The sequence below is a fragment of the Balaenoptera physalus genome (genome assembly GCF_965194825.1).
Source record: "Balaenoptera physalus genome assembly, chromosome: 2".
Taxonomy (NCBI): domain Eukaryota; kingdom Metazoa; phylum Chordata; class Mammalia; order Artiodactyla; family Balaenopteridae; genus Balaenoptera; species Balaenoptera physalus.
In genome coordinates this window covers 40081219-40107938 of record NC_138883.1, presented here as the reverse complement: position 1 = coordinate 40107938, position 26720 = coordinate 40081219, and the positions used below count along the sequence as shown (strand labels likewise).

The window sequence follows — 26720 nt, the reverse complement described above, 5'->3', positions numbered from 1 at the left end:
CTGCTCAACCGGGCAGACCGTGTGCTGAGCATCTCCAGGGAGTGCCCCTCCGTCAGGGTCTGTGATGATGTGTGTGATCACTGTGAATGTCCTAGGCAATGGTGGTAACACGTCTTGAGAAAGGGGTGCCTTTCTCTAATTTGCACAAAGGTGCCATATGGTGTAGCAGCTGTGCTGGAAATAAACCCAGGCAAGGGCCAAGAACAGAACCTCAGGGAACCGCCTGCCCTTCAAGGGAGGGTGGAGGAGGAGGAGCCCAGCAAGGAGACACTTAGGAGTGGTTAGAGACGTGAGAAGACTGTGTTTATTAGCTGCTTTGGAACTTACCTGACAACGTAGTCCCACTCAGTGAACTCCCATCTTACTTCGGTTTAAGGATTCAGGTGGAGCCTCTGCAAATAGTATTCCTGAGTTTTCCCCCTTTTCACATATCCCACGGGTTTTTCCCCACCCCAGCCAATGGGAGAGTTAACAATCTCCATCCGGTTAGGACCTAGAACTATCAATTCTTTGGCTCTGCTCCCTGAGAGCCAATACTGGGCAGGTGAGCAACATCCAGAGTGAATAGATGTCTCTGGAATGCCCACTCCAGAGCGTCCCCTGGTGGCTCCAAGAGGGCAGGCCATGTTCGCTGTCCCTAGGAAAGGACACTCCCTCAGGCCACTCACCCCTGTCACATTTGGCTCCAGCCAGCCAGAAGTCAGGAGTTGCTGGGGCCACTCCCAGCCCAGAACAGGCCGAACCTCTCTGATGGCCCTGAGTCCTGACCTCTGAGGGCCTGGCAGGGCAGAGGAAGCTTCTTGCCTCCTGAGCCATGCAAGGAAGAAAAGGCATCCCCAGAGCAATGGCTTGGAGGGTGTCTCAATTCATCTGTGGCACAAAGCTCACAGCCTCCCCGACGTGTGCCAGCAGGATGGTATGAACGCTTTTTGCAGAAGAGAAAGCACGAACCCTGCCTTGGCTGATGAGTCTCTCCCATGTAGACCTGTCGCTGCTGCCTCCCGGCATTTGTGACCTCGTTTGCATTGATGGAAAGTTACAGGAGGAGGGAGAGCACCACCTTCCTGGCCAGGAATGTGTCACGTAACCCAGACCAAAAATTCCGAGTTCACATCTGTGTCAACGGGACCCAGGTGCTATAGGCAGATAAAACATTGTTCAGAATGGCCATAAAACTCAGAGTGAAACTGGGGTTCATCAGAGTGGGTGGAACTCGATGGCTTGTACATTACCTACATCAGTCAGTCAGAATGTTCTGTTTCAAAATAATCACTTTTTTCAGATCTTAAATGTTGGTGATTTTTCTTTCATCAGCTGATCCTTTATTTTTAGTTTGGATGAGGAAGACTCCCTTCTCCAACAGGGAAAAAAAAAAATCACTTGTTCTGTCTCTGGGGCTTACTTGTTTGGCTCCTAACCATAAGTGAAGCTAGGGGCCCTGGCTTCAGAAGCCCTCATGAAGTCTTGGGATAATTTCACACACTACATCCTGAAAATGTGGGTGATTACCTTACCATTTTAAAAGAAAGGTCTCTGAAGCAGAGAGGAGGGGAGAGAATTTTTCCATGGCTTCAAAGGGAAAATCTAGGAGTAGAGCCCAAGAGGCTGAGGTTCAGGAAATGTGTTCTCAAACTGCCTTCTCTGGAAAATGCAGGGAACCACTGGTTCCCAGTGACAATTTTGGATTTATCAACTTTCAAAAAGAAAGTAGTCCCATATGATGGGAATTGTGTTCTTTAGTTTTGGCTTAAAGGATTTTCTGAGATTTTAAGTCGATTCTTCTGTAATATTCTGTCCCTTCTGGTTTTGGAGTTTTCCATGAGATGCCTTTTAAAAAAAAAAATCAGATGAGCTTTTCAACTTGATGAAGGACTTCAGGAATCTCATTATTCCTTTTCTTCCTGGACTGACCTTTTAATTTTATGCAAAATGTACAGGGGTAATTTGTCTTGTCTGGTTATAATACTACACTGTTGTAAGGATGCTTAATCACCAGGCACACACATTAGTCATGCGCTGTTGTACCTACAAGCCCAGCTTTCTTATATTAACTCTAGGACTAGATTGAGAGCCAGAGTATTGAGTACAACTGGCTGGGTGGCACAAAGAAGTCACCACCAAATGCAGAAAGCAGCTCCCATTATTTCTTCCTCATTTCCTAAGCACCCATTATGTACAGAATACCAACTAGGTATTTGAGGGAGATACACTGGCCAGAAGAATTTTATACTCAAGGGGTGTATGGGTAAAGGGCATGTAACCAGAGTTTAGGGTAAAAAACTAGGGCTTGTTCAGTTTAATCAGCACTTATTTGCCCACTCAGCCCTGTGCCAGGCACCTTGCTCTGAGGTTAGAGAGCTGAATTAAGCATGGGAAAGACCTGCAGGGAAAACAACAATTACAGTCAGTGCAGTCAATGCTATAATTAGAAGTATGCAGCACATTCCCCTGGAGCACAGAGGAGAGACATCATGCTTGTCCAAGGAAGGGACGCAGGAAGTTTCTGAGCCACAGAGGCTTCAGTGAGACTGAAGTGGTCAGACAAGCCCAGTAGAGAAGAAGGAAGGAAGATGCTGGCCAGAGCTCCTCAAACTATCTGCAGTGGTAAACCAGTGGATTTTCTTCCTTTCCAATCCATTTAGGACCAATACTTGTATAAAATGTAATAAAAGTAAATTACTAGAAAAATGAACTTTTAAAAAGACATAAATAGAAGCCCAAATTTTTATTAGATTCAACAGACATGAAATTACTGTTGAATAGTTATAAAAGTTTCTACATGCTGATTCTCAAGTTTTCTATTTACTTCATTGCTACTTCATTCATTTTCTACCGCATTGTGGGCCAGTAGCAGTTTGCAGGTAAGTACCAGTCCGCGGACCACACTTTGAGTAGCACTGCTCTAGGCACAGGGAACATTTGTCCACCAGAGAGCACGGTGCTCATCTGGGAATGTAAAGCAGGCGAGGACAGTGTAGGGAGGAAGTAAGGCTGGCAGGGCAGGCAGAGGCCCAGTGGTGGAGCATTACAGATGCTACAGCCAGACAGGAACCTCTTAAAGTTTCAGACGTTCAAGGGACAAGATCAGAACTGTAGTTCTGAAAAATAACTGGTAGAGCATGGAGAATGGAGGAGAAAAGGGGAACGAGACCAGTTAGGAAATGCAGTGATCCACCTGGGAAGAGATGGGCTGAATAGAGACCATGGCAGTGTGGTGCAGAGAAGGTATCCAGTTCTAAATATAATCAGGAGGCGTAAGTGTCAGTTCTTAGTGATTGACTGGATGTGAGCAGTAGAGAGGGGATGTCATTGAGTCCCATCCCATCATTTTACAGATGAGGAAACTGAGGCCCAGAGAGGTGGCAGAGCTGAGGCAAGAAACCTTGCTTCCTTGCTTGGAACAAGTGTCCTTGTCCCTTGACTAGACAGTGCACCTGATAGTACCTGCATTCCAGCTTGACCGCCTGACCCCCTGTGCTGCCTCTGAGGAGAGGGTAGGATGTGTGTCCCTCAGAAGGTTCTGGTGCACCAAGATGCCAGCCTGCACATTGCCCAGCAGCACTCAGCCAGCCGATCTGACTGCCTGTGCTCTCTGCTCATGGCCACTGTCTTAATGACAGAATCCACTCCCAGGTTCACTGTGTCCTGTAGTAGTCAGTTAAATTCACAGACATCCTGTTTAGGAAGTCAACAGAATTTTTAATATCCTCCTTTTACAGGAACACAGGTTGCTCTCACCTATCAGCCAAACATGAACAAGCAGTCACCAAGCAGGGCCAGTTTTCCTTTCTCTCTTGGATGGAATTGGTTTGGTTCTAGATGGGACAGGAAGGATTCATGTCTGGAGCGGGGTGGACTTGAAAGTGTGTTCAGAGCCACAGAGGTTCCTGGGGTACTGTCCTGGTCCTAGGTCACCTCCAAGACAGGACCCCAGCAGGCAATGGCAGCTTCATGTCCGCTCCAGAGGTCCCAGGTGGGTGCCAGGGTTCCAGCACAAACCAGAACCAACCAGCTTCCTAAGAGTCCCCCACGTCCTCCCTTAATCCAGCTTCACTGGGGTCTCAGGACCAAACCAACACCAGATGGCGGAGGGGGCGTGCTCTTCAGACTATCAGCCATTGGGACTTCCCTGGTGGTACAGTGGTTAAGAATCCTCCTGCCAATGCAGGGCACATGGGTTGGATCCCTGGTCTGGGAAGATCCCACATGCCGCGGAGCAGCTAAGCCCGTGAGCCACAACTACTGAGGCTGCGCTCTGGAGCCCGCGAGCCACAACTACTGAGCCCACGTGCTACAACTACTGAAGCCCGCGCACCTAGAGCCCATGTTCTGCAACAAGAGAAGCCACCATAATGAGAAGCCCGGGCACCGCAACGAAGTGTAGCCCCCACTCGCTGCAACTAGAGAAACCCCTTGCGCAGCAATGAAGACCCAACGCAGCCAAAAATGAATAAATAAATAGATAGATAGATTTATTAAAAAAAAAGAATATCAGCCATTTATTAGGGGCTCAGTAGGTGCAAAGCACGGTGTTAGGCACCAAAGGGAACTCAAAAATACAAAGATAGAAAAATGAAAACAAGGAGGCACCACCTTGGAGATCACATTTTAGTTGGGAAAATAAGAATCATAAAATAGCAGCAGCCCGAGGCAGGATTTTGGAATTGTACTCTCTGCCTGCCCCTTCCTTTGAATACCTGTGACCGTTGTTGGCTTCCTGTGGTAAAGGAAGGCAAACACCAGTGCAGTGGCCTTGATAGAAATTCTTAAATGTAAGCATGGTACCCGGAGTTGACTGCTCATTTGTGAAAACACGTGATAAAAAATATTAATAGGTTTAGACACACTGAAAAGATACCTTCATTTATCACCATATTGTTTAAACAGCGAACAGTTAGAAACAACATGCCCCAAAAGTGGCCTTGCAGGAGCTGGGTTTTATCACATCATTGAATGTATGAGACCCATCTCCATAACTGGATTTATGTCCTAAATAATTAGGCAGGGAGAGGGTAGAAAACGAGGACCGGGTGTACCAGTGGAGTTTTATTTGATTGCATTGTGGGATGTGGATCCCATGTCAGTTCTCCAGAATGGAAATAAATGTCCCCAGCCACAGTGATGGTATTGATAGCCAACAGCAGGATTTAGTGACTTCCCTCTCCTCCTCCAGCTTATTCTGCTTGAAAGAATGGATCACCTGTAGTGAAATGCCTGGCTGTTCAACTTAAACCAACCTTTTCTCGTTGTGCTGGGCAGGGCTGCTGATGCTGAACAGAGATCTTTGTTCCTACATATTAGTGCTTCAGAAAGTGGTCTCAGCAAAGATGTGCAAAGGAGACGAAGGTGTTGGATGATGGGGTTGCACCAGTTCTTGAGACATTTTGCTCGTTGTTGGCGCCAGGCTGGGGCACTGCGTGGCACGCTGCTTTGGCTTCTCGCTCTCTTCCCCGCAGAGCCGTTTATAAGCCAGATGTGTCACTTAATAACCCAATAGACCTCCCTGCCTCAAACTCAAAAGCTCACAGTAGTTACTTAGAGTTTATAAAGTCCGTGTATCCTCTCTATTGGTTTTGATTCTCATAAAAATCTTAAGCAACCGGCCATGCTGTTATCTGTTATGTGTTTCTTTGTTGTTGTTGTTGATGAGGAAATAATAGCTAAATGCTTCCATAGCACTTCAGTGCATTGTGGGCACTGTTTTAAGCAATTCATATTTAAAACACTCATAATTCCCATGAGGCAGGAACTCTCTTTATCTGAGTTTCATTGTAAGGAAATAAACGCAGAGTGATTAAGTAAATGGCCCAAGATCACACACAGCTAGTAAAGAATAGGGCCAAGATTCCAACCCAGGATGCCTGGCTCCAGAGTCCCTTAACCTCACACTACACTACTTCTTAGGAACAGGCAGACAAAAGTCGGTCGAATGACCTCCCTAAGGTTGCCTGGGGGAGGGGGAAGGAAGCAGATTGAAAGAGGCAAATGGGGGCTGTTTTGCTCCATAAGGGCATAATCGAGTATTTGCCCATCCGTCATTCTTGGCCACAAGTCCAGATTTGCTGTGTCTCCAGAATTGGTCACTCTGGATTTGTTACCAGATCATCAGCATGGACTGTGTGTGGTTCCCTAGGAAATGTAAAATATGCCCCACTATTATTGCTGCATGAAACCTTATATTTGCAAAAGGTCTTTAATTGCCTCTGTAATATACATATGGGAATATGTGTAATGTTGTGGCATGGATTATTTATGGAATGAAATCCAGGGTTAGTAACTGTTTAGACTAAGGTCGATCACCTTGTGACCTTAACAGTGTTTTAACAGAGAAACTGAGGAGCTGGGGAAAGTGACCAAACTGAAATAGCCTTTACTTATTGGATCAAGATTAGTCCAGCATTTAGGCAAGAAGAATGTTAGTCTCCTCTCAAAAGGTATGTTCATCTGCTACTTCTGCTTACAAGTTTGGTGATACTTTCTAAAGTAAAACTAAGATGCATAAGCTAAAAATACTTTTCCCCCTGATTTGTGAATTCTGTTGACTTTTAAGATCTTAGGAAGTTATGATGACTCTTACGCATTTAACAGATTACCTTTATGAAGAAGAATACTACTACATAAAATTGGCGAGTCTTTGGACAGTGTCTCCACAGACAAGTACTCACATATTTCAAAATGAACAACTTAAATGTCTGTTTTGAAAAACCTGGGCTCTTTGGTTACAAGACCAAGTACTGGGAACAGACTAGGTAGGTATTCAGGAAGTAGCAGTGACTTCTCCCAAAGGGAATATCTTAGGGGAAAATGTGATGCTTTGCACATTTTCTCTGACATGCGCAGCGTTAGGAGGAAATCAGTAAAGTTCCTTCTTGGAAAGGAACTCAGAGGTGTGTTACTGTCCTGAGTCGACTCAGCCTGTGATCAGTAGTCTGGGAATGACCTGTGGAATATTCCAGGCCTACCCTTGGAGTTTGTAATCTGATTGGGGAAAGCAAGGCTTTTTATGCAAAACATAATTAGAAAACAAAGCAGTACTGACTATAATCCAGAACTAAGATGTGAGGTTCCTATTCAATTCTGCGGGCCTGGGAGTGGTTCTGAATAGATGTCCTTGGGTTTTTTCAGAGACTTCCGTTTAGATGGCTCAGGTTTCTGCTCGGATAGGGAGAGCAGGTAACCAGATGAGACCTGTTGATGTGGCCAAAAGTTCCTGTTCAGGTCATCCGAGGGCTCCCTCCCTCCCCACCCCTCCCCTGCTCTTCCCGCCCCTCCCTTCCCCACCCCTCCCCTCTGAAATTGCTATTGCATAAGGTATTACTAATGCTGGCAAAGATTTGTGTTTAGCCATTTGCCAAAAGCAGCCTGCATATCCCTTCCTGGGATTGGGGCTATAAACTCTACTCCTTCCTGTCATAAAACATTCCTCCTCACCCCCTCCCAGCAGTACCCACGTCCCCCTTCACGTGGTCTGCAAGGCTGCATGTTCCTTCAGCAAATGGCTGCACCAGCTTTTGCTGCTTGTTTGCCCCAAGCTGTAACCCTGGCAGAGGAGGGACATTACTGTTTCTTCTCAGTGGACTGGCTTCAGGGAACCAGCCCCAGTGACAGGATCTAGTCTCATTAGTCAGAAGAGCCCTGGGTTTCCTTAGAGGGAACCAGCCGCAGCCAGACAAGTTAAGATGTCTCATTGTCCCTCACACTGTCTCCATCGTCTCCAGAAACCATGGCTAGCATTTCCCTAGTGCTGTGTGCCCAGTAACGTTAACAGAGTTTCACTCTGTGAACCCGTTTGTTGGTATTGGCACCGTGTGTCCAGCATAAACCTGGTAGGATCCGTCTGCCCCTGCCCACCCCACCCCCTCCTCCACAGCTGCCCTGATTGTCATTAAAATCTTTCTGCTTAGGAGCGAGCCATGCTCTGCTTCCTCCTTATTGGAAATCTTTCCATCCTTCATCTTCATGCACGTGCCCTGCGGACGGCCAGCCAGCGAGAGTCTCCTCCCCGCCTACCGTGACCCCAGCTTGCAGGCTCTCAGCATCCCTGTGACTCGCCGATGCTATTTGTGGTCTTGCTAGATGAGAACCTCCATTTCCTTGTTGGATTTCTGTGGTTGGGAAGCCACGCTGCCCTGGCAGGTAGTTTTCCGTGGATCAGCTGCGCTCGGCTCTCTGCAGTCGGGGGGCCTGCGGAGTTAAAGCAGGATTCAGCTTGTTGATCACTTTGTGCCCCCTGGACCATCAAGTCCAGGTATGCCGTTGGGCCCAGCATCTTTTCTGTGTGGTCGGAGCTAGGCCCAAAGGCCAGGAGTTCCCTGACCACCAAGGGGCTATCATCTCCTTGGTGTCTTTGTCTGAAGCCCTCCACCCTGCCTCTGGCTCTCTCACCGAATGCTGCCAGGTATCACGTAGGAAGCGTTTTGGCAAGAAGTGTCGGTGAGAGAGGTTTTCTTGGCAACTATAAAATACGAGTATTGTAAGGAGTGCTAAATAAATTTGTGCCGCTTCAGCTAGGGAATTTCAACCCTCCTGGGAGTGTGGGGGTTGTGGAAGGAAAAAATATACATCGAAGGCTCAACTGCAGGTTTGATGGCTCATTAGATGGTCCTAAGGAGGTGTGTGATCTGCAGTGTGGACATTAGCCAGACTCATTGCCTCTTGCATTTGTCCAGAGAGTCAACGAATGTTTTCTTTGCGCTTATTTTTCCTACCATAAGACAAGGCAAGGGGCAATCTCTCAGTCCCTTTGCTCAAGTTAAGTTGGTCCTGTGTGTACACAGGGGTGAAGGTGGAAACAGGCGGCCTGCATATCAAGTGCACCAAACACCAACACAGGATGGAGCGCAGCACCTGGCCTGAGGGGGTTAGTTTGTGAGTCCCTGGCCCCGTTTTAAAGGGAGTAAAATAGCCAGACTCGCCACGGAGTCATTTTTGTAATCATTTCCCATCTCAAATCGCTGTTGGGAAGAAATATGAAAAGGTAGGGGGAAAAGAGCCACAAAGGAGCCTCTAACACTTCCTGGGTTGGAAATTGTTTTATTGACTTTCATGTACCAGAAAGTAAGTTATTTCGCATTTACCTTCATAATGATGAATGTTCATGCTTCATGTGTTTGTTCTTAAGCTGATGTTGCAATAGATCAGCCTCACAAACACCAGATAGATTGTCACTTCATGAGGACAAATGGCATGGGGACCTCATTTAATAATTGGGAACGTTGCTTCTTTTAGCAAGGGCCTCATTTTCGTACTTAAGTTGGTTAAGACTACAGGGACATGTCATAGGGCTATTGAAAATACCAATGCTATCCACAAGCATTGGTAATTTCAGTGGTTAAAAAAATGAGCTTATGACAACAGGTCAGAATTCTGAGTCTACAAATGTTCACATTCCCTAAGCAAGTAAGGTGATTTTTTTCAACATTCCCTTACGGCCTGGGTTCCAGAATAAATCCTTTCTATTCCTACCAGTAGATCACTTTCCCTCCACATCTTCCTTGGGAATTACAGCCTTAAACAGTAGAGAGACCAAAGAAAAGGATTAAAGCCAAAATATGTAAATACATATCTTATGACGTTTTGTTGGTTATCAAAGTAACATGTAATTCCTATAAAATTTAGAAAATACAAAAGAGAAAAAATCATTCATAAACATATCACCTAGAAATAAACTTGTAATCTTTTTCTTTTAGCTTTTCCCACCTCTCCCTTTTCCCTCCTGTCTTTCTTTCTTCCCTCTGTCCCCCACTCCAACAATTGTAACATAAGAGAATATTGAAAATACAATTTCGTGTTTTGCTTTTTTATTTAGAATTGTATCAGTCTGTAAATAAGTCGTGAAACCCAGCAGCTATAAAAAGATTGATAGATTTGACTATATAAAAATATGAAAATTACCATAAACAAAACAAAAACAAGCTGAACAATAATATTTGCAACCCATATAACAAATTACTTCTATCCATAATGTATAATGAGCCTCTAAAAAATAATCCAAAAAATAACTCAAATTTTAAAATAGGTAAAACTTGTGAATAGGCAACAGAAGAAATATAAATGGCCATTAACCATATATATTTTTTAAAGATTAATCTCAATTATCAAGAAATGAAGTTAAAGCAATGAGATCATTTTCCCCTAGCAAATTGGCAAGGATACAAGGATGATTACCTCTAACCTGAATAAGGAAGCTAAATGGATGCTCTCGTACGCTATTGGTGGGAGTATAAATTGGTGCCAGCTTTTTGGAGGGCCGTTGCTCAACATCTATTTAAATTTTAAATATTTATACCCTTTGACACAGCATTTCCACTTCTAAAAATTTAACCCTCCTACAAGAGTGCAAATAATGTTCATTACTCCATTGTTTGAAGATGCAAACAATTAGAAACAATCTAAATGTTCATAGAGAGGGGACTAGTTAAATTACGAAACATCTTTATAATGGAATTTTTTGTAACCATTACAAAGAATGAGGCAGATCTACAGGATATAGAAATGTGTCCAAAAGTTCATTAAGTGAGAAAAACAAGTTAATTCATGATCTATGGTAGTGTAGCATTAAGAAGAAAAGATTGGATGACTATGAACCCGTCATTTTCGCCATAATTTCTTCAGGAATGACCACATTTTAGGTAATGAAAATAGTACTTGTATAATCCCAGAAGAAATAACTTTCAAAAGACAAAAATTCTGTCATAAACATTTCCCTGCATTTTTTGCCCTTCATACGATTTTAATAGCTTTCATAAAATTCTGTCATGGATATACCATAATTTATTTAGCTGTTCCCCTATTAATAAATAAATTAGCTTGCTTCCAAAATTTGCTGTTATGTACAGTACAGCAACAAACATCTTTGTAAAATAAGACTTAAGTTTACACTCTCCAAATCATCACTTCATGTAGCAGAGGTTGACAGTTTAACCTAGAAAGAATCCATAAGATGGTTTTGAATGTAAAAGGGTAATGTTTTCTAATCCTTTTAAATCTTAACAGGACTACATATGATCCACTGGAAGCAAAAGAGTTGGATCCCTGCTTCCCGGCACTCAGCTATGCTACCCACTCTGACTATAATTTCTCTCTAGTGTTTGTGGTCTCAGTGTGAAAAAGACCAGGGATGTTATCCTCAGGATACACTTCCCAAAGCTTAGTACCAAGCCCTCTCCTTTTTATTCCATTCTCCCTCCCCAGGTGAACTCATCCACACCCAGCTAATGACTTGCAAATTTCTATCCTTTGCCTGGCCTTTCATCTGAGTTCTAGCCATGTATATTCAGCTGCCCATTAAACATCTCCACTCAGATGTCTAAAAAATACCTCAGTATTTCCAAATAAATTCTTTGAGCCACAACATGCTCATACCTTCTTTCCTTTTACCTTCTACATCTTTGCATTACTAAATCCCATTGGTTTTTTGCCCCTAGTAGTTCTCCATTGATCTAGTTCTCTTTACCTTACTGCCCCACCCTGATCCAGGCCACCGTCAGTTCTTTTCTGAATTCTTCAGTAGCTTCCCAGCTGGTCTCTTCATGTTCTTTCTCATCCCCTCTGACCTATTATCCTTCCTGTGGCTGGAGGTTTGTTGTGAAATCAGATTAATGCTATCCTTCTCCTGTGTAAGACCTTTCAGTGGTTTCTTTTTCCTCTTAGGCTAAAGACTGAAATCCTCCCTGGACCTTCTGAGCCCCTTGCATATTGCCTGGCTCACAGATGGCACCCAAAGATTTGTTGGGTGGATGAATGTCTGAATGTCTTCTCTGAGGTGACATGAATGGCATTACTATATCTAACTTGTGATAAAACCAAATTTTAGGCTTTTGCTATTTCAGTGACGTTTCAAAATTCTTTTACCAATTTAATACAGTCCATCTTTCTTTGGAATAATGTCAAGTTTATATAAACCCACATATTCAAAACCCAAGCCTGCCCTAAATGGTTTTGTTTTGAAACTAATATCATAATCCAAATTCACTCTCTTGGCAAATGCCACCTCTTAACTCTTGCCCACATGCCAGCCTCTCTTCCTTAGAAGAGGGCAGCAAGTTATCTTCTCAATATTTGACAACTAGAGAGGGATTTGCTATGCATTCCCTTACTCCTGTACCTTCAAGGATTGTGTGAAATCCAATCAACTCCTCCATGCAAAAGCTAAGAACCAAAGCAAAAAAACTATTTTTCCAGAATTTTGATTATGCATTTAATAATGTGCACAAAAATGGCCTTTGGACATAATTCAGTCTCAGGATATTTGTTGATTTTCAGATGGTTCTTGTTTCTCAATTGATGTAGTCCTCTCAGGAAGCAGTCTACTAGGAGGATTAGCCAGTGACACAGTAGCACTGCATGGAAGAGAGTGTGCCTATTGTAGTGGGTTTGGAGCCCAGGCCTTGGAGGGAGGTGAGCAGAACTGAGTTCAAATCCTGACTTTATCCCTGGCTCACTAAATGATGTTGGTGTAGAGCCTACTTCATAAGGTTGTTTTGAAGGTAAAATAAGAATATGGATAAAGCACTTAGCATTTAGTGAAAATTCGATGTATGTTAGCTGCTAATGACACTGATTGTTGTTGTTATTATTATATCATCATCATCATCCACAGAAGGTTTTTTCAGGTTCTCTGGACACACACACATACCCCCAAATGAGCAAACAGACAAAAAGCAATATACTTACAATAGTCTATTGACTGTATATTTTAGGAAAACTAATAGCAAAGTTGTACTTCATTAAAAAATTGTTGTCATTTAGATTTAGATATTAACATAGAGATAGATGAGATGATTTCATGTTTTGGATTTGCTTCCAGATCTGGAAAAGGTGGGTCAAGAAGGGCGAAAATGCACAGCTGAAACACAATTGGGCATTGATAGCGGCTTTTGCTGTGAGATCACTATGGGAGTCGTTATGTTATTCACTATACTTTTGTATAAGTTTGAAGTTTTCCAAGATAAAAATTTTTTTAAATACATTAAAAATAGCTACTAAATAGCCTCTTCGATGCATTCTTGTTCACGGAGCCAGCTCTCAACTCACTGTCCTTTATTTCTTTTGGAAGAGTAACTGATTCTAGTGATCTAAGCAGTAAGTCTCTTGTCATTATGTTTTATGACTCTCAGAATAGCTCATGGTGGAAACAAAATAAATACAATTTCTGAATTTCCTTTGTCGTCAACCACTTGAGACTCTTCTCTGAAACCACTGTGGGCATTTTAAGTAACCCTGATTACCCAGCAAGAACAATGTACCCTTCAGACCATCAGGGAGGATAAAATAACTCTTTCTACCCTTCTGTGCTTGCATAACAAAGGTATAACTATTAAATACAAGTGCTCAATAAGCTAATGCATGACGAGCCCTCAGCGGTTTAGGATCTGAGCCTCTGTCCTGTACGAACTTGTAGTCTTCATTGTGTAGCCTTGTTAACTTTGGCTACTGAGTTACATGTGGGCAGAGGAGGCTGAAGAACTCCAAAGCCAAAAACGGACCTCTGCATATTTCATATTCAATTCAGGAGTCAGAGGGTGACTTTTTTGCTTTGTTGTTGTTGTTGTTGTTTAAGTGAAGATATCTATTTACCCTTAGAGCGGAAGCTGACCGTGGCCATAAATGGTTCTGTAACCTTTGCATCTGTTTGAAAACCCTCTTCCATCTGCGTGTAAACCAGGGGAAAGGATTACACTTGGGTCCTCTCTGCTTTATGATTGCCCCTCCTAAAGCAGTTTCTTTTCTCCAGCCTCACTAAAGCAAAGAATTTGAACTTATATTTCAGGGCTCTTCTTTTCCCCTGGAATCTCTCTCTAAGGGGTAAAGCACATGGATTTTTATAGGTTTAATTACTTTGGAACAAAAGTCCCAGTGAAGTTTATGGAACTTCCTTCCTTCCCCTAAAAATAAAACAGGCTCTGAACTGACCAGCACAACTCACTGTTATCCATCTGACATTCTTCTGTTTATCTCTTTGGTCAGCATCTTCTGCCAGGCCTGAGCTGAGGCTAGGGAGGAATGAGGTTCAGCCCCAGCCAAGTGGGGAGACAGGTACATAGACAGAGTCTTCTGGAGTGCAGTGAAAGGTGGGCTGTCGTAGAGCTCTGAACTGGGTGCTCCAGGGGCAGAGCTGACTAGCTGGGGACATCAGAACAGACCCCACACTGGAGGTTTGAGATACTTGGGCTGAGGACAGAACTGATAGCCTGGGATTATGTTATGCTCTTAATCGAACCCCCTTAGGATCCCAATTTGAGAGTTTTGTCCTATTAGGTAGCATCTGGTGTGAAACAAGCAATGGCATTTCCCTCAGGGCTGGTCCAGTTCTGAGAATGCCTAAAATGAGACGACAAAGTCAGGACTGAGGTATATAACCTGCCTCTTGTGTCCTGGGGCATCCTGTGACCAGGCTGAGTCTCATCCCCAGTGCTGTTCGGTTCTGTGTCCTGAGTATCGGGGCTGTGTTCCAAGACTTCTGTGTGCAGAGGGCATTGTGACGGGCAGCTTAGAAAACTGATGACAGAGCACTTTTCTCTCCCCGAACAATTCCTGCTACCTGTGACAGCTGCTGAGCAATAAACAATCAAACCTCTTTACCTGGGTCGTTAGTGACAAGCTCTCTTGAGCAATCTCAGGTCAGCTCTTTAGACCGTTGTGGGTTTCTGTTAGCACTTGTTTCTGCTACCCAAGGAGATCCTTTCCGAGCCCTTATCAGGCATAACGGCTTCAGGAGAATTCAGAAATGCAGTCGCCCTGTTTGGCAATGTGAGAAAGTCAGAGCGCTCTGGGAGCCGGACCACACGAGCCTGGACCGCTGGGCTGGAACACGGTGCTGATAAAGCCAGCCCCCAGGCTCGGGTCCCCCACAGCCTTGGTCTCTCCTGAAGCCACAGACTAGAGGTGGCTGGCCGAGGTTAGAGATTATAATGTTTGCATCAGTCCCCAGAGCCAGACAACCAGGCGCTAATAGGGCCTCGGGTCTGAAACCACTTCTGGAAGAACAACTGCGTGGGAATGTGCTCTTGGCAGTGGCCGTGACCAGTATCATCCTCACCCTCAACCTGTGCTTTTGGGATTCCGCCTTCACGTTGGCTAAACAAATCTTGCTCATGCTGGGTGTGTGTGTGTGTCGAGGGGTCAGTGGAGGAGGATACAGTTTCCACAGACCACAGCCCACTGAAAACATTGCTTGTGAGGGAAGTGGGATTCTGCTCAGGCAAAGGGGCGGCAGCCCGACTGGAGGATGGAGGCCGGAGGCCGGGTTTGGGTTAGAGGCAGAGGAGACTCGCTTTCCTGCGTTGGCTGCACAAGTACCCAGCACGTCTTTGCCTGACACCGGGGAGATGCCTGGAGCGCAAGCGCGGAGAGGAGGCTGGTCTGAGAAAGCTCTGCTGCTTTCACCTCGCTTATCGGGGATTCCTGGAAGACAGGACTTGGTTTCCATTCCTGGGTGTCTTCCAGTGACCACTGTCTGTAAGACCTGCATGGTCCAGCTGGACCAACTCACAGGGCCCAGTGTGGAAACCAGTCTCGCCAGTTCTGTCATCACCTGCTTCCTCTGAGCCACAGCGTGATTCTGGGCTGGACAGAGACCAGCCTTTTCCCTCGGGCCAAGCAGCCCAACAGACCTTTATTGTCAGAGCAGGGATGGGAGAACAGAGCTATGAGTGCCTCGACACAGCCCACTGGGGACTTGACGCTCCAGAACAGCAGTCAGCAGCCCCCGCTCTGAAGATGCCCAGTGAGGGCCCACCAGCACTCCTAACAGCACAGCCCCAGGAGGCCGCGGCCGTGGCAGCCTCCCACCTGGCAGGCGACTGCAAACCTCCAGGGCAGGGTAGGCACCTAGCATCGCCTTCTGGCTGGGCAGCCTCTCCTCACCGATAAGCCCACGTGGTTGCCTCTGAGCACGTCATTCCTTCAAAAAGCAAAGCATAAAGGTGTCGCCTCATAGGCGAAGCTGCTTCTCTGGAGCTCTCCCGAGGCTGAGCTTAGAGGCCGGCAATGGTGTCGGTGTGTAGGACTCTTTCCCAGTTTGCCATGGTGCCAGACCTCCCTCTGTAATGATGCCCGGATATGCATGGCGATGGGAGAGGTGGTGCCAAAGGCCTGTGTTGGGGAGGGGGTGTTCAGGGGGCACTGCCTTTCATTTGCAGACAGTTTTATTAGCATCCAACCCATGTTCCTGCCTCCACTGAGGCCTTTTACCGGACAGTTCTGCTGCTAAACGCACTTCCCTTAAGTGGATTCTGCTCCTAGGGGTTGGGGGAGGGACGGTAAGTGCCTTTTTGTCCTGTGCTCACCATAATATCTGAGACTTCTATGTATCTGGGGTACCCCTAAACAAACCCTCTTCTTACCCTGTTTTGCTTTTCCCTGGTTATTAACGTCCCCACTGACCCACTGAATCTAAGACAGAAACCCAGGGGTTATCAGTTTTGCTGCTTCTCCTCATCTCCCTCTAAATGGTCATCGAGCCTTAATACTAATTGTGTTTTCACCAAAGCACTGGCTGACTGACCCCCTAGTTTTCATTCCATCTGTCACTGTCCTAGTTCAGGTCATCTCTTCCCTGGACTGTTTCAGCTGCCTCTAGCTGATCTTTTCTCATCAGCTGGAAATCTTAATTAGAGAGCTTCAGTGGGTCACTTTTGCCTAATATCTAAATATCAGAATTCCTTAGTGTGGCATTCAGGACACTTCACAGTTTGGACCTAACTCTGCCTTCCAGTCCTGGCATTTTGATGGCCCCCGTGTTCCCATGCGAGCCCCCTCTCCATCCTTACTACACCACGTGGGGTTCCTGAGCCCACCTGCACATCACACCTCTGCACCTGCTCCATGCGATAGCCCTGCCCACCTGCCCACAGCGACCTTCTCACACCCCTACCCTGACTCATGTTTTAAGACCCAGCTCAATTTCTGTTTCTCCTGTGGAAATGTCCCTCTCTCCTCCCACTAGAAGGAATTAATTGTTCCTTCTTGTGTTTCTCTCACAGCCCTTGGTTCATACTTCCTTTGTGCCACTTGTATTGTACAACAGTTGGTTCTGTCTCCCTCCCCAACCCCCTTCTCATTCTCCTCTCCTCCCTCCCCTTTGTGTGTGTGTGTGTGTGTGTGTGTGTGTGTGTGTATGCATGTGTATGCATCTCTATACACACACATCTATATGTATATATTTTGAACAAATATTTATTGAGTGCACTATGCTAGGCACAGTGGTGAACCAAACCCACCTGGTCGCTCCTCCATGGAGCTTACAGTCTAGCAAATATCTGTCTCCCCATTATACTGTGAGTTCCTTAGGAAGAAAGATCGTCTGTACTCTTGATGCCTATCACAGTCTGTGCCACACAGTGGCCACTTGCTCCGGAATGTTCACCGAGTGAAGTCCAGTGGGCAGAGATAGATGCCAGAGAACAGGGGGCGGGTGGGTGGATGTCTCATGGGCTTACGGTAAGTGGGAAGCCTGGAAGTCACATTCTCAGTTTCTAATGGGCAGCCTGTGTTTTGATATGTGGTTAGCCCATTCAGATGGAACCATCGTCTAGGAACCATGAGGCAGATGTCAAGAGCAGATCTAAATTTGTTCTCCAGATAACACAAAGAAGTGCGTTCCCTTTGAAGGGTGCGTGCAGAAAGCTCTCCCGGCTGCGTGATCTCCCATCCCGTGACCCAGCTCAGCCAGGTGGACGGTTTGGGGCCCGGCTGCCCCACCACATGCTGCTGTTTGTTTCTTGCAGAGATCTGAAACTGGACAACGTACTTTTGGACTACGAGGGTCACTGTAAACTGGCAGACTTTGGGATGTGCAAGGAGGGGATCTGTAACGGGGTCACCACGGCCACCTTCTGCGGCACACCCGACTACATTGCTCCAGAGGTGAGTGTGCTCGCTGCTTGAGCAGCTGTGGAAATCCAGGCTCTCTAGCAGCCCCGTCAGAAGAGCCACACAGGCTGCATTTATGTGCTGCAGCTTGGTGGGCGGCATTGAAAGTTGACGCCTCCAGACTCCTTTGTGGCTCATTGGGTGAATGATGGCTGAAAATGTCCTTGGTTCCTCCCAATACAAATCTGAGTCAAAAAGAGTGTTGTAAACTTTGCAGTTGCTTTAGGGTTTAGCCCTGAATGAGGACAAAGTACGTTCCAGGCACAGCTATTTAATTTTTTTCTTTGCCTCTACTCAGTGCTTTGAACCCAGCCCCATTTAGCAGAAATAAAGACAAGCTCTTGAATCTTTCCCATAGGAGTGAGTGAGCCCACAGATATAGTTCCAAAACCCTTTCTGGTTTGGATCTGCATATACTATTACGTTGGCCTAAGCAGGCCATAGATGTTTGATCACCTGGATGACAAGGCCTCTGAATTGACCCCAGGGAAAACAGACCACTCTCTAGAGATGGAATGAAACATGTATGCCAACGCAGGAAACTCCCTTGTTTTACTTCATCTCCTAATCCATCATTTGCCTTAGTCATTACTGATGCATTTGTTCATCAGATGCATGAAGTTCTTCTCACATTACCCCTCTGCACAGATCCTCCAGGAGATGCTCTACGGGCCCGCAGTGGATTGGTGGGCAATGGGCGTGCTGCTCTACGAGATGCTCTGTGGCCACGCGCCCTTTGAGGCAGAGAACGAAGATGACCTCTTTGAAGCCATACTGAACGACGAAGTGGTCTACCCTACATGGCTGCATGAAGATGCCACAGGGATCCTGAAATCTGTAAGTTTGGTGCACTCAGCCAGCTTTTGAACTATTGCAGACCAGCTTGCTGAGTGTGCTTCTTGGGCTTTGGGTTTGTTTTGTTTTTTTTTAATACCACCTACCAGTAAGCTACCAGCTCTAACTGAAATCTGTGTTTTAATCTGTAGAATCAAAGAAGCAGAGTTTTCTCAGGCTGTTTGTTTTCTCTTATGCAATAGTTATTTTGGAGCCAATGCATGAGCAACTGATAGCATTGTCTGCCATATATCAAGTATTTCTAGCACTTGTGGCTTCAGTGTAGGTGAAGTGATGCTCCCGCTTCATCCAGTCAGGACACATAAGGCCGTTGGGTCATGTGAACAGCATTCCCGGTTGTTTCGATACGGATTGTGTTTCTGTCGGCAACATCGAAGGATGAAGGGGCCTTTCCCGTAGTGCTGGGAGAGGAGAAGAGAGGCTTTCCAAAGTTGTGCAAGATCTCATTTGCTTCCATGTTATCCTTGTGCAAGTCAGGTGCCAGGCCCAGGATTCAGGTGCAGTGTAGAATATCACATTGAAAAAGTCTTTCATTCGTGCATTTAAGGCATTGTGCTGGAAGCCTTATTTTCAAGTGTGGAAGAAAGTGGATTTGATGCTTTATGTTGAAAATAAGAAAGTAACATGTAATGAGAGAATAACATATAATTTGGGTCAGTTCTGTATTAGCAAATCATGTATTATTTCCTACTAAATGCATAGGAGAAATAAAGATGAATATTCTTCAAATAGGGAAAAATCAGAACAATCCATTCTCTCCTGGATAGTATCTATGGGATAAGAATTACTTTGCTCAAATCATATCCTTTCCAGTGATTTGAGACAAAAAAACTAAATTTGGGAAATATTAGCCATGCTGGTGAAAGACTTGTCTCTCTTTAGAAATTGCCAGTCTTAGGGACTTCCCTGGTGGTCCAGTGGTTAAGACTTCACCTTCCAATGCAGGGGGTGTATGTTTGATCCCTCGTCAGGGACCTAAGATCCCACATACCTCATGGCCAAAAATCCAAAGCATAAAACAGAAGCAACATTGTAACAAATTCAGTAAAGTCTTATTGAATGGTTTAAAAATGGTCCACATCAAAAAATTAAAAATCTTAAAAAAAAAAAAAAAGAAATCTCCAGTCATATAATTAGTGTCATTTTAAGGACATTTTGTATACAGATCACTGTGTCCTGGGGCTGATGGCATGATTGTCCCTGAGAATTCTCTACTGAAAGAGAAATGATCACAGAAATCCTTCTCAGGCAGATATTGCCAAAATGAATCATAATTCATAACTCAATTCTCAAGTTCAGGTGCAAATGCTCTCCTGATATTGAGGAAGCATTAATTTCATATAGAAAATAAAAGTGGGGAATTCCCTGGCAGTCCAGTGGGTAGGACTTGTGCTTTCACTGCCGACGGCCCGGGGTTCAATCCCTGGTTGGGGAACTGGGATCCCACAAGCAGTGTGGCATGGCCAAAAAAAAAAAAAAAAAAGAAATAGAAGTAAAGTACTTTTGGATTCTACCAAATGTCTTCTATCTAGCCTCTTTTCATAAGAAAATTTTATTTGTATATTTAGTAGAAAATGTAGACTAAGGAAACCAAGAATGTGGCTTTTATAATTTTTTTAATAAAAAAATCAGGGAGAAGGGCTTGTCTTTGTAGATTTATGCCTTGAAGTTTCTTAACTTCTAGAAGGGAAAGATACTCACCTCAGCTGGCCCCAGATACATTTGATGACCTAATCTATGATAACACAACAAAACTGTGCTGCAGAGTTGGGCTTACTTTGCATTATCGCTCTCCCAGTTCTGTCATCTAGAGTCTGGGTCCTTGCGAATCCCAAGGCATGCTAATCCCCTGTGGCCTGGAACAACCATGATCATAATACTAATGGTTTCTCATGATTCACACATTTAGTCCAATTACCATAGCTGAGTTAACTTTTTTAATATTTAAAAGAAGGACCCCAGAGTTTATAATTCAACTGAAAATGCTAGTTCAAGCCATAAAGAAATATGCTTTGTTGGCCTTGGTGTATAAAAGTTGCTGTGCTAGGTACCATGGAGGGTAGGAAATAAAAGTCAGTCTGTGCCTCAGGAAACTTTAAAGTTCTCTATTTAGGGATTAACAATTCAGTTCAGTCCTTCTCTGATAAACACTTCATACCTTTTGAATGTAGGTCCAGTAGGACTCTTTGGAGACCACATCATCGTTTGAGTTGAACATTAACCCACATCTGCTTCTCTCAATTTTTTTATTTCCAATTCTTAGGAGTCCTCAACCTCTTTCTGGCATTTAGAATCCTCTTAAGAGAATTCTTCCCGACTAAATCTGGGACCTAGATTTCACCCCTTTTAACTCAATCCCTGTAAAACCTAGAACAGGCACTAAGCAATGTTAAGATCATATGGAACTATTAAGATGGTTTCTTCTTAACCAGATACATCCAATTACTTTTTTTTTTTTTTACTTTTATTGGAGTATAGTTGATTTAAAATGTTGTGTTAGTTTCAGGTGTACAGCAAAGTAATTCAGTTATATATATACATGTATTCATTCTTTTTCAGATTCTTTTCCCATATAGGTTATTACAGGGTACTGAGTAGAGTTCCCTGTGCTATCCAGTAGGTTCTTGTTGTTTATCTATTTTATATGTAGTAGTGTGTGTATGTTAATCCCAAGCTCCTAATTTATCCCTCCCCCAATTACTTTAAACTATATCTTTGATGTATATAGAAATATTTTTGGTAACTAGAATATATGTTATCCAGGAATATCCTCCCTCCACAATCTTTGTTCTGGGAGAAAACAGAGCCTTTGGTGCCGAAAGAGAACCTACTCTTCAGTGCAGACTGAGTTGTTCCCTCTCCTTCCTTCTGGGAAGCTGTGAACCTCTTCACTTCCCTTTATTTTGGCCCCTTTCTAATGCTAGCAGCTCAGCGGGTCGTGGTGTGTCTGATTTTCCTAAGTGGCTCTCTGTGTTCTGCCGGGAGTCTCCCCGTAGGAGGGAGCTTGGGTTTCACCCCGTGCTGGTCTTATCTCCCAGCTCTGTTACATTCTGGCTGAGTGACCTTGACGAGCTAACACACCTCTCTGAATCTCCGTGTCCTTGCTCATAAAATCCTATAAAATCGAGGTAATAAAATCCATGTCGTAGGGTTGCTGTCCAGATTCAGTGAATTCATACATGTAAACCACACAGGAACACAGTGAGCATTCTGTTTCTTCCTCCTTCAAGGAGTGTACCTTAAAAGTGACTTTCTGGAAAACACTGGAAAAGGTGTCAGAGGAAATTACTAAAAAACATTCACCGAGAGGATTTCAGAGACAGTTTTGTACATTTCAGCCTCCAGGCCTAAAAATAAAAAGCTTCAATGCTGTAGCTGAGGAAATTCAGCTGTTCTTGGCAGAGGACTGAGACACTTAAACAGAAGTGTGATCAAAGAAAAGAAAGAAAACAATGAAGAGCACTCAAGACTTGGGGCGAAGCACCCAGGAGGGAAGCGTCAGGGCGTGGTGGTGAGGATACTGCCTCCAGAGCAGCGCTGTCCGAGGGCAGATATTGGCTCTTTCACCTGCTGGCTGTGGGACCTCGGGAAGATGGCGCAATTTTGCCACGCCTCGGTTTCCACAACTGTACCCTCAGGGTCTGAGATAATGCGTGGAGGATAGTTGGAACAGCGCTGAGCACAGAGTAGGTGCGCAGGAAGCAGCCACCACTATCATCAGTGAGAGCTGGGTGCATTATTATTATTATTATTTATTTATTTATTTATTTATTTATTTATTGGCTGCGTTGAGTCTTCGTTGCTGCGCGCGGGCTTTCTCTAGTTGCGGCGAGCGGGGGCTACTCTTAGTTGCAGTGCACAGGCTTCTCATTGCGGTGACTTCTCTTGTTGAGGAGCACGGGCTCTAGGCATGTGGGCTTCGGTAGCTGAGGCTCACCGGCTCTAGAGCGCAGGCTCAGTAGTAGTGGCGCATGGGCTTAGTTGCTCCGTGGCATGTGGGATCTTCCCAGACCAGGGCTCGAACCCGTGTCCCCTGCATTGGCAGGCGGACTCTTAACTGCTGTGCCACCAGGGAAGCCCTGGGTGTATTTTTAGATCCTGTGCCCTTTTCTCTGAAAAATTATGACTCTATTTATTGTATTAGGAAACCATTTAAACTGCTTTCTGGCTGTAATTGCAACTTGATTCAATTAGACCAATACAGTTTTTTTTAATTGCTAGAAGAAACCTAAGAGATTATCCATTAAAATTCCTTCATTTAATAGATGAGGAAACTGAGGTCCAGAGAAATTGTGACTCACCAAAGGCCATTCAGCACATTACTTAAAACAAACAAATAAATTAGAACCCTTGAGCAACTCTCATCGGAATGTAAAATGATGCAGGCACTGCGGAAAGTAATATAGCAGGCAGTTCCTCAGAAAATTAAACATAGAAGTACCATATGACCTAGCAATTCCAGTTCTGGTTGTATATCCCAAAGAGTTGAAAGCAGGGGCTCGAACATATTTGTACATCAATGTTCATAGCATTATTCACAATATCTAAAAGGTGGAAGTAACCCAAGTGTCCAGCAATAGACGAATGGATAAACAAACTGTGTTATAGGCATACAATGGATTATTAGTCAGCCTTACAAAGGAAGGAAATTCTGATGCACGTTATAACCTGGATGAATCTTGAATGAATTATGCTTAATGAAATAAGCCAAATACAAAGGGACAAATGTATGATTCCACTAACAGGAGGTACCTAGAATAGTCATTCATAGAGACAAAAGCAAAATGGTGGTTGCCGAGGGCTGGCGGCCTGGGTGGGTGGAGAGCTAGGGTTTAAGGGATGTGGAATTTCAGTTTGGGAAGATGAAAGAAGTTCTGTAGGTGGATGGTGGTGATGGTTGTACAACAATGTGAATAGACTTAATCCCACTGAGCTGTACACTTAAAAATGGTTAAGAAGGTAAATATTATGTTCTGTATATTACACCACAGTAAGGAAAAAACCCTGGGATCAGAATCCAGCTTTTCCTGACTCCCAGTCCTGGGTTCTAAGCTAGCTACACCTGGCCTTTCCCCATTTTTCTTCTACGTCTCATTAATAAGTGTCCTGTACCCTTAGAGCCCCACATTTTAGCACCCAGATTACTCCCTGATGTGATTCTTTCCACTTGTCCTAGAAGCATGAGCCACTGGAGGAAGCTACCAGGGTCCTGTGTACTTAATACCCACAGAGCAAGAATCTGCCACCTATTTAGCTTTCCATAAAGTAAGATATAACGTTTATGATAACAGTGTTATTTAAAGATTGTGCATTTGAATCTTTCTCTTTTGACCCCAGATGAGCCTGTGACCGTAGAAGGAGAAACTGATACGTTAGGGAATTAGGATCCCTGTCTGGTTCCATTTGGCAAATACTTGTCAGATGCCTTCCCTTGGCTTGGCCTGCGCTAAGTGCCGGGAAGCAAAGATGAAAAGACACGGCCTCTTCTGTTGCTCACAGCCTAGTAGGAATGAGGACACGTAAACGGACACTTAGCTGGCTGCCGAGGAGGAATGATCAGAACTCTGTCTGGGGTCAAGCACAGGGAAGTGACATAAGGACAAGGCAGAGGAGGCGGCATGTAGGCTGGGTGTTGAGGAACAAACAAGGGTTCAGTAGGGTTGACAAGGGGGAGAAGGGTATTCTAGACAGAGGAAATAACTTGTGCAAAGCCTCGGAGGGGAGAGGCGGCCTGCGTGTTCAAAGAGCTGCAGTCACCAGTTCCGCCGTTGGTGTGTTAGGTGCAGGGTAGGGGCTGGGAAAGATGAGTTTAGGAAATGGGACCTCCGAGGGGTTGGGGAGACATTCAGAAAGTGGTCTATTCCTTGCATTTGGTCACATAGGTCTGGAGCTCAGGAGAGAGGTAGGAGATGATCACCGTAGCATGGTAGTGAGAACAGGGGAGAAGGCATGGACTGGGGGAGAGGGTGAAGAGTAAAAGGAGGACAAGGCCTGGGGACACCAGTATTGAAAGGGTGACAGTGGAAGAGGATTCATTGAGGAGGTCAGGAAGGAATGACTTCAGGTTGTGCAAACATGTCAATCTGCAGCTCATCTGCTAGTTTTACTTGTGGTGAAATAGGCCAGTGGTTTTACAGTGTGATTTCCCCAGAAACTGATGCTTGAAATAACTTTTGAGTAGTGCTAGCCAGGTTCAGGAGCAAATGGTCCTTGGCCAGCAAACCGAGGGCTTGGGGAAGTATCTGTTAGGAGGTAGGTAAGTTGGAATGTTTTTAAGGACCCTGAACAAGTTTCATTTTGTTGTGTAATTCCAGATCAAGGTAAGGTACACTGCTTTCTTTAAAAATATAGACTTCAGGCCTTTTCCAAGGATTTTGTGACCACCTGTGATTCTGGGAGCTTGGTGACTTCAAGAGTTCCTAATGTTATGAACCTGGAGGGTATCATGCTTAGGGAAATAAGTTAGAGAAAGACAAATAGTGTATGATATCACTTATATGTGGAATCTAAAAAATAAAACAAACTAGTGAATATAACGAAAAAGAAACAGACTCAGATATAGAGAACAAACTAGTGGTTACCAGTGGGGAGAGGGAAGGGGGCAAGACAGGGGTAGAGGATTAAGAGGTATAAACTACTATGTATACAATAAGTAAGCTACAAGAATATATTATACAACACAGGGAATATAGCCAATATTTTATAATAACTATAAATGGAGAATAATCTATAAAAATTTTGAATCACTATGTTGTATACCTGAAACTGCTATAACATTGTAAATCAAGAATATTTCAATGTAAAAAAAAAAAGTTCCTAATGTTGACTCCACTGGGTAGTGTCTTACATAGTCCCAAAACCTGTCAGGAAGTCGTGCATGCTGTTTTGGATTGTAATCATTTGTCATGGAGCTTGGTGACTATTAGAAACATAAACACAGACTTTCAGAGACGGAGGATCTTTAAAAACACTTTGTCTAACTCCCTGGTTGGTAGGTGAAGCTGAGGCTGAGAGGTGAACCAACCTCACACAGTAGAATGGAAGGAGCACACACTGGTCTGAGGATCACAAGACCTCATTCTACTCCTGCCACTGCTTTTCAGTCTTTACCTCTGTAACACAATGATGATAACACCTACGGTACCCACTTCAAATGAGGTAGCACCCATGAAAGCATTTTCAAAGTGGTATGCACAACACTGGAGTAAGTTATTAGTGTTGTTAAGTTATGAGTAGTAATTTTACAGCATGTTGAGAGGTGTCATTATCTTCACCCTCCCTTTGAACAATCCACCAACATCATCAAGATTATTAAGCGCTTAATTGTACATGAGGCTGTGTTAGGTTTTTATTTTGGAGAGAGTTGTATTTGTTTTCCCAGGAGTCTTTTTTTTTTTTTTTTTTTTTCCCAATTAAGCATCTTTTTTCTTATACCTTTTTAAAATTGTAGTTGATTTACAATGTTATGTTAGTTTCAGGTGTACAGCAAAGTGATTCAGTTATATATATATATTTTATATATATATATATAAAATATATATATATCCTTTTTCAGATTCTTTTCCATTATAGGTTATTACAAGATATTGACTATAATTCCTTGTGCTATACAGTAGGTCCTGTTATTTTTCTATTTTATATACAGTAGTGTGTATCTGTTAATCCCAAACTCCTAATTTACCTCTCCCCACTCCCCAACCCCCAAGTTGAGTACCTGAGTGCACCCCAAAGAAAGATTTTTAACAAATAAACAGAGAAGGAGAAAGCACCCATTGGTGAGCTCTGCCCATAGCTGCTGCCCTTGCCTCTGTGTGCGATCCTTCCCCACCAGAGAGGCAGGAAGGCCAAGATCCCCGAGCCAGCCCTTCACATCCGTTCTCACCACCGAATCAGCATGGTGGGTCATCTCTACTTGGCTTCCTGAGATTTCCTGATGATCCTTTCTTTGGAACGTAAGGTCAGCACTGTTCCTGGAATTGGTGTCTGCTGGA

At 44.3% G+C, this 26720-nt stretch overlaps 1 protein-coding gene and 1 pseudogene across 2 annotated transcripts in view; one reads left to right on the top strand and one right to left on the bottom strand.

Annotated features, from left to right (window-relative positions):
• The window catches only part of LOC309655336 (putative E3 ubiquitin-protein ligase TRIML2 pseudogene), a 396542-nt pseudogene that overhangs the window by 251498 nt on the left and 118324 nt on the right, over positions 1-26720 (bottom strand). The window lies entirely within an intron of this gene.
• PRKCH (protein kinase C eta) overlaps positions 1-26720 on the top strand; it is a 221605-nt gene that overhangs the window by 180922 nt on the left and 13963 nt on the right. The window contains exons 11-12 of the mRNA XM_082450419.1: positions 17730-17868; positions 18523-18711. Of these exons, the coding sequence (XP_082306545.1) occupies positions 17730-17868; positions 18523-18711 (328 nt within the window). The remainder of the gene's footprint in view (positions 1-17729; positions 17869-18522; positions 18712-26720) is intronic.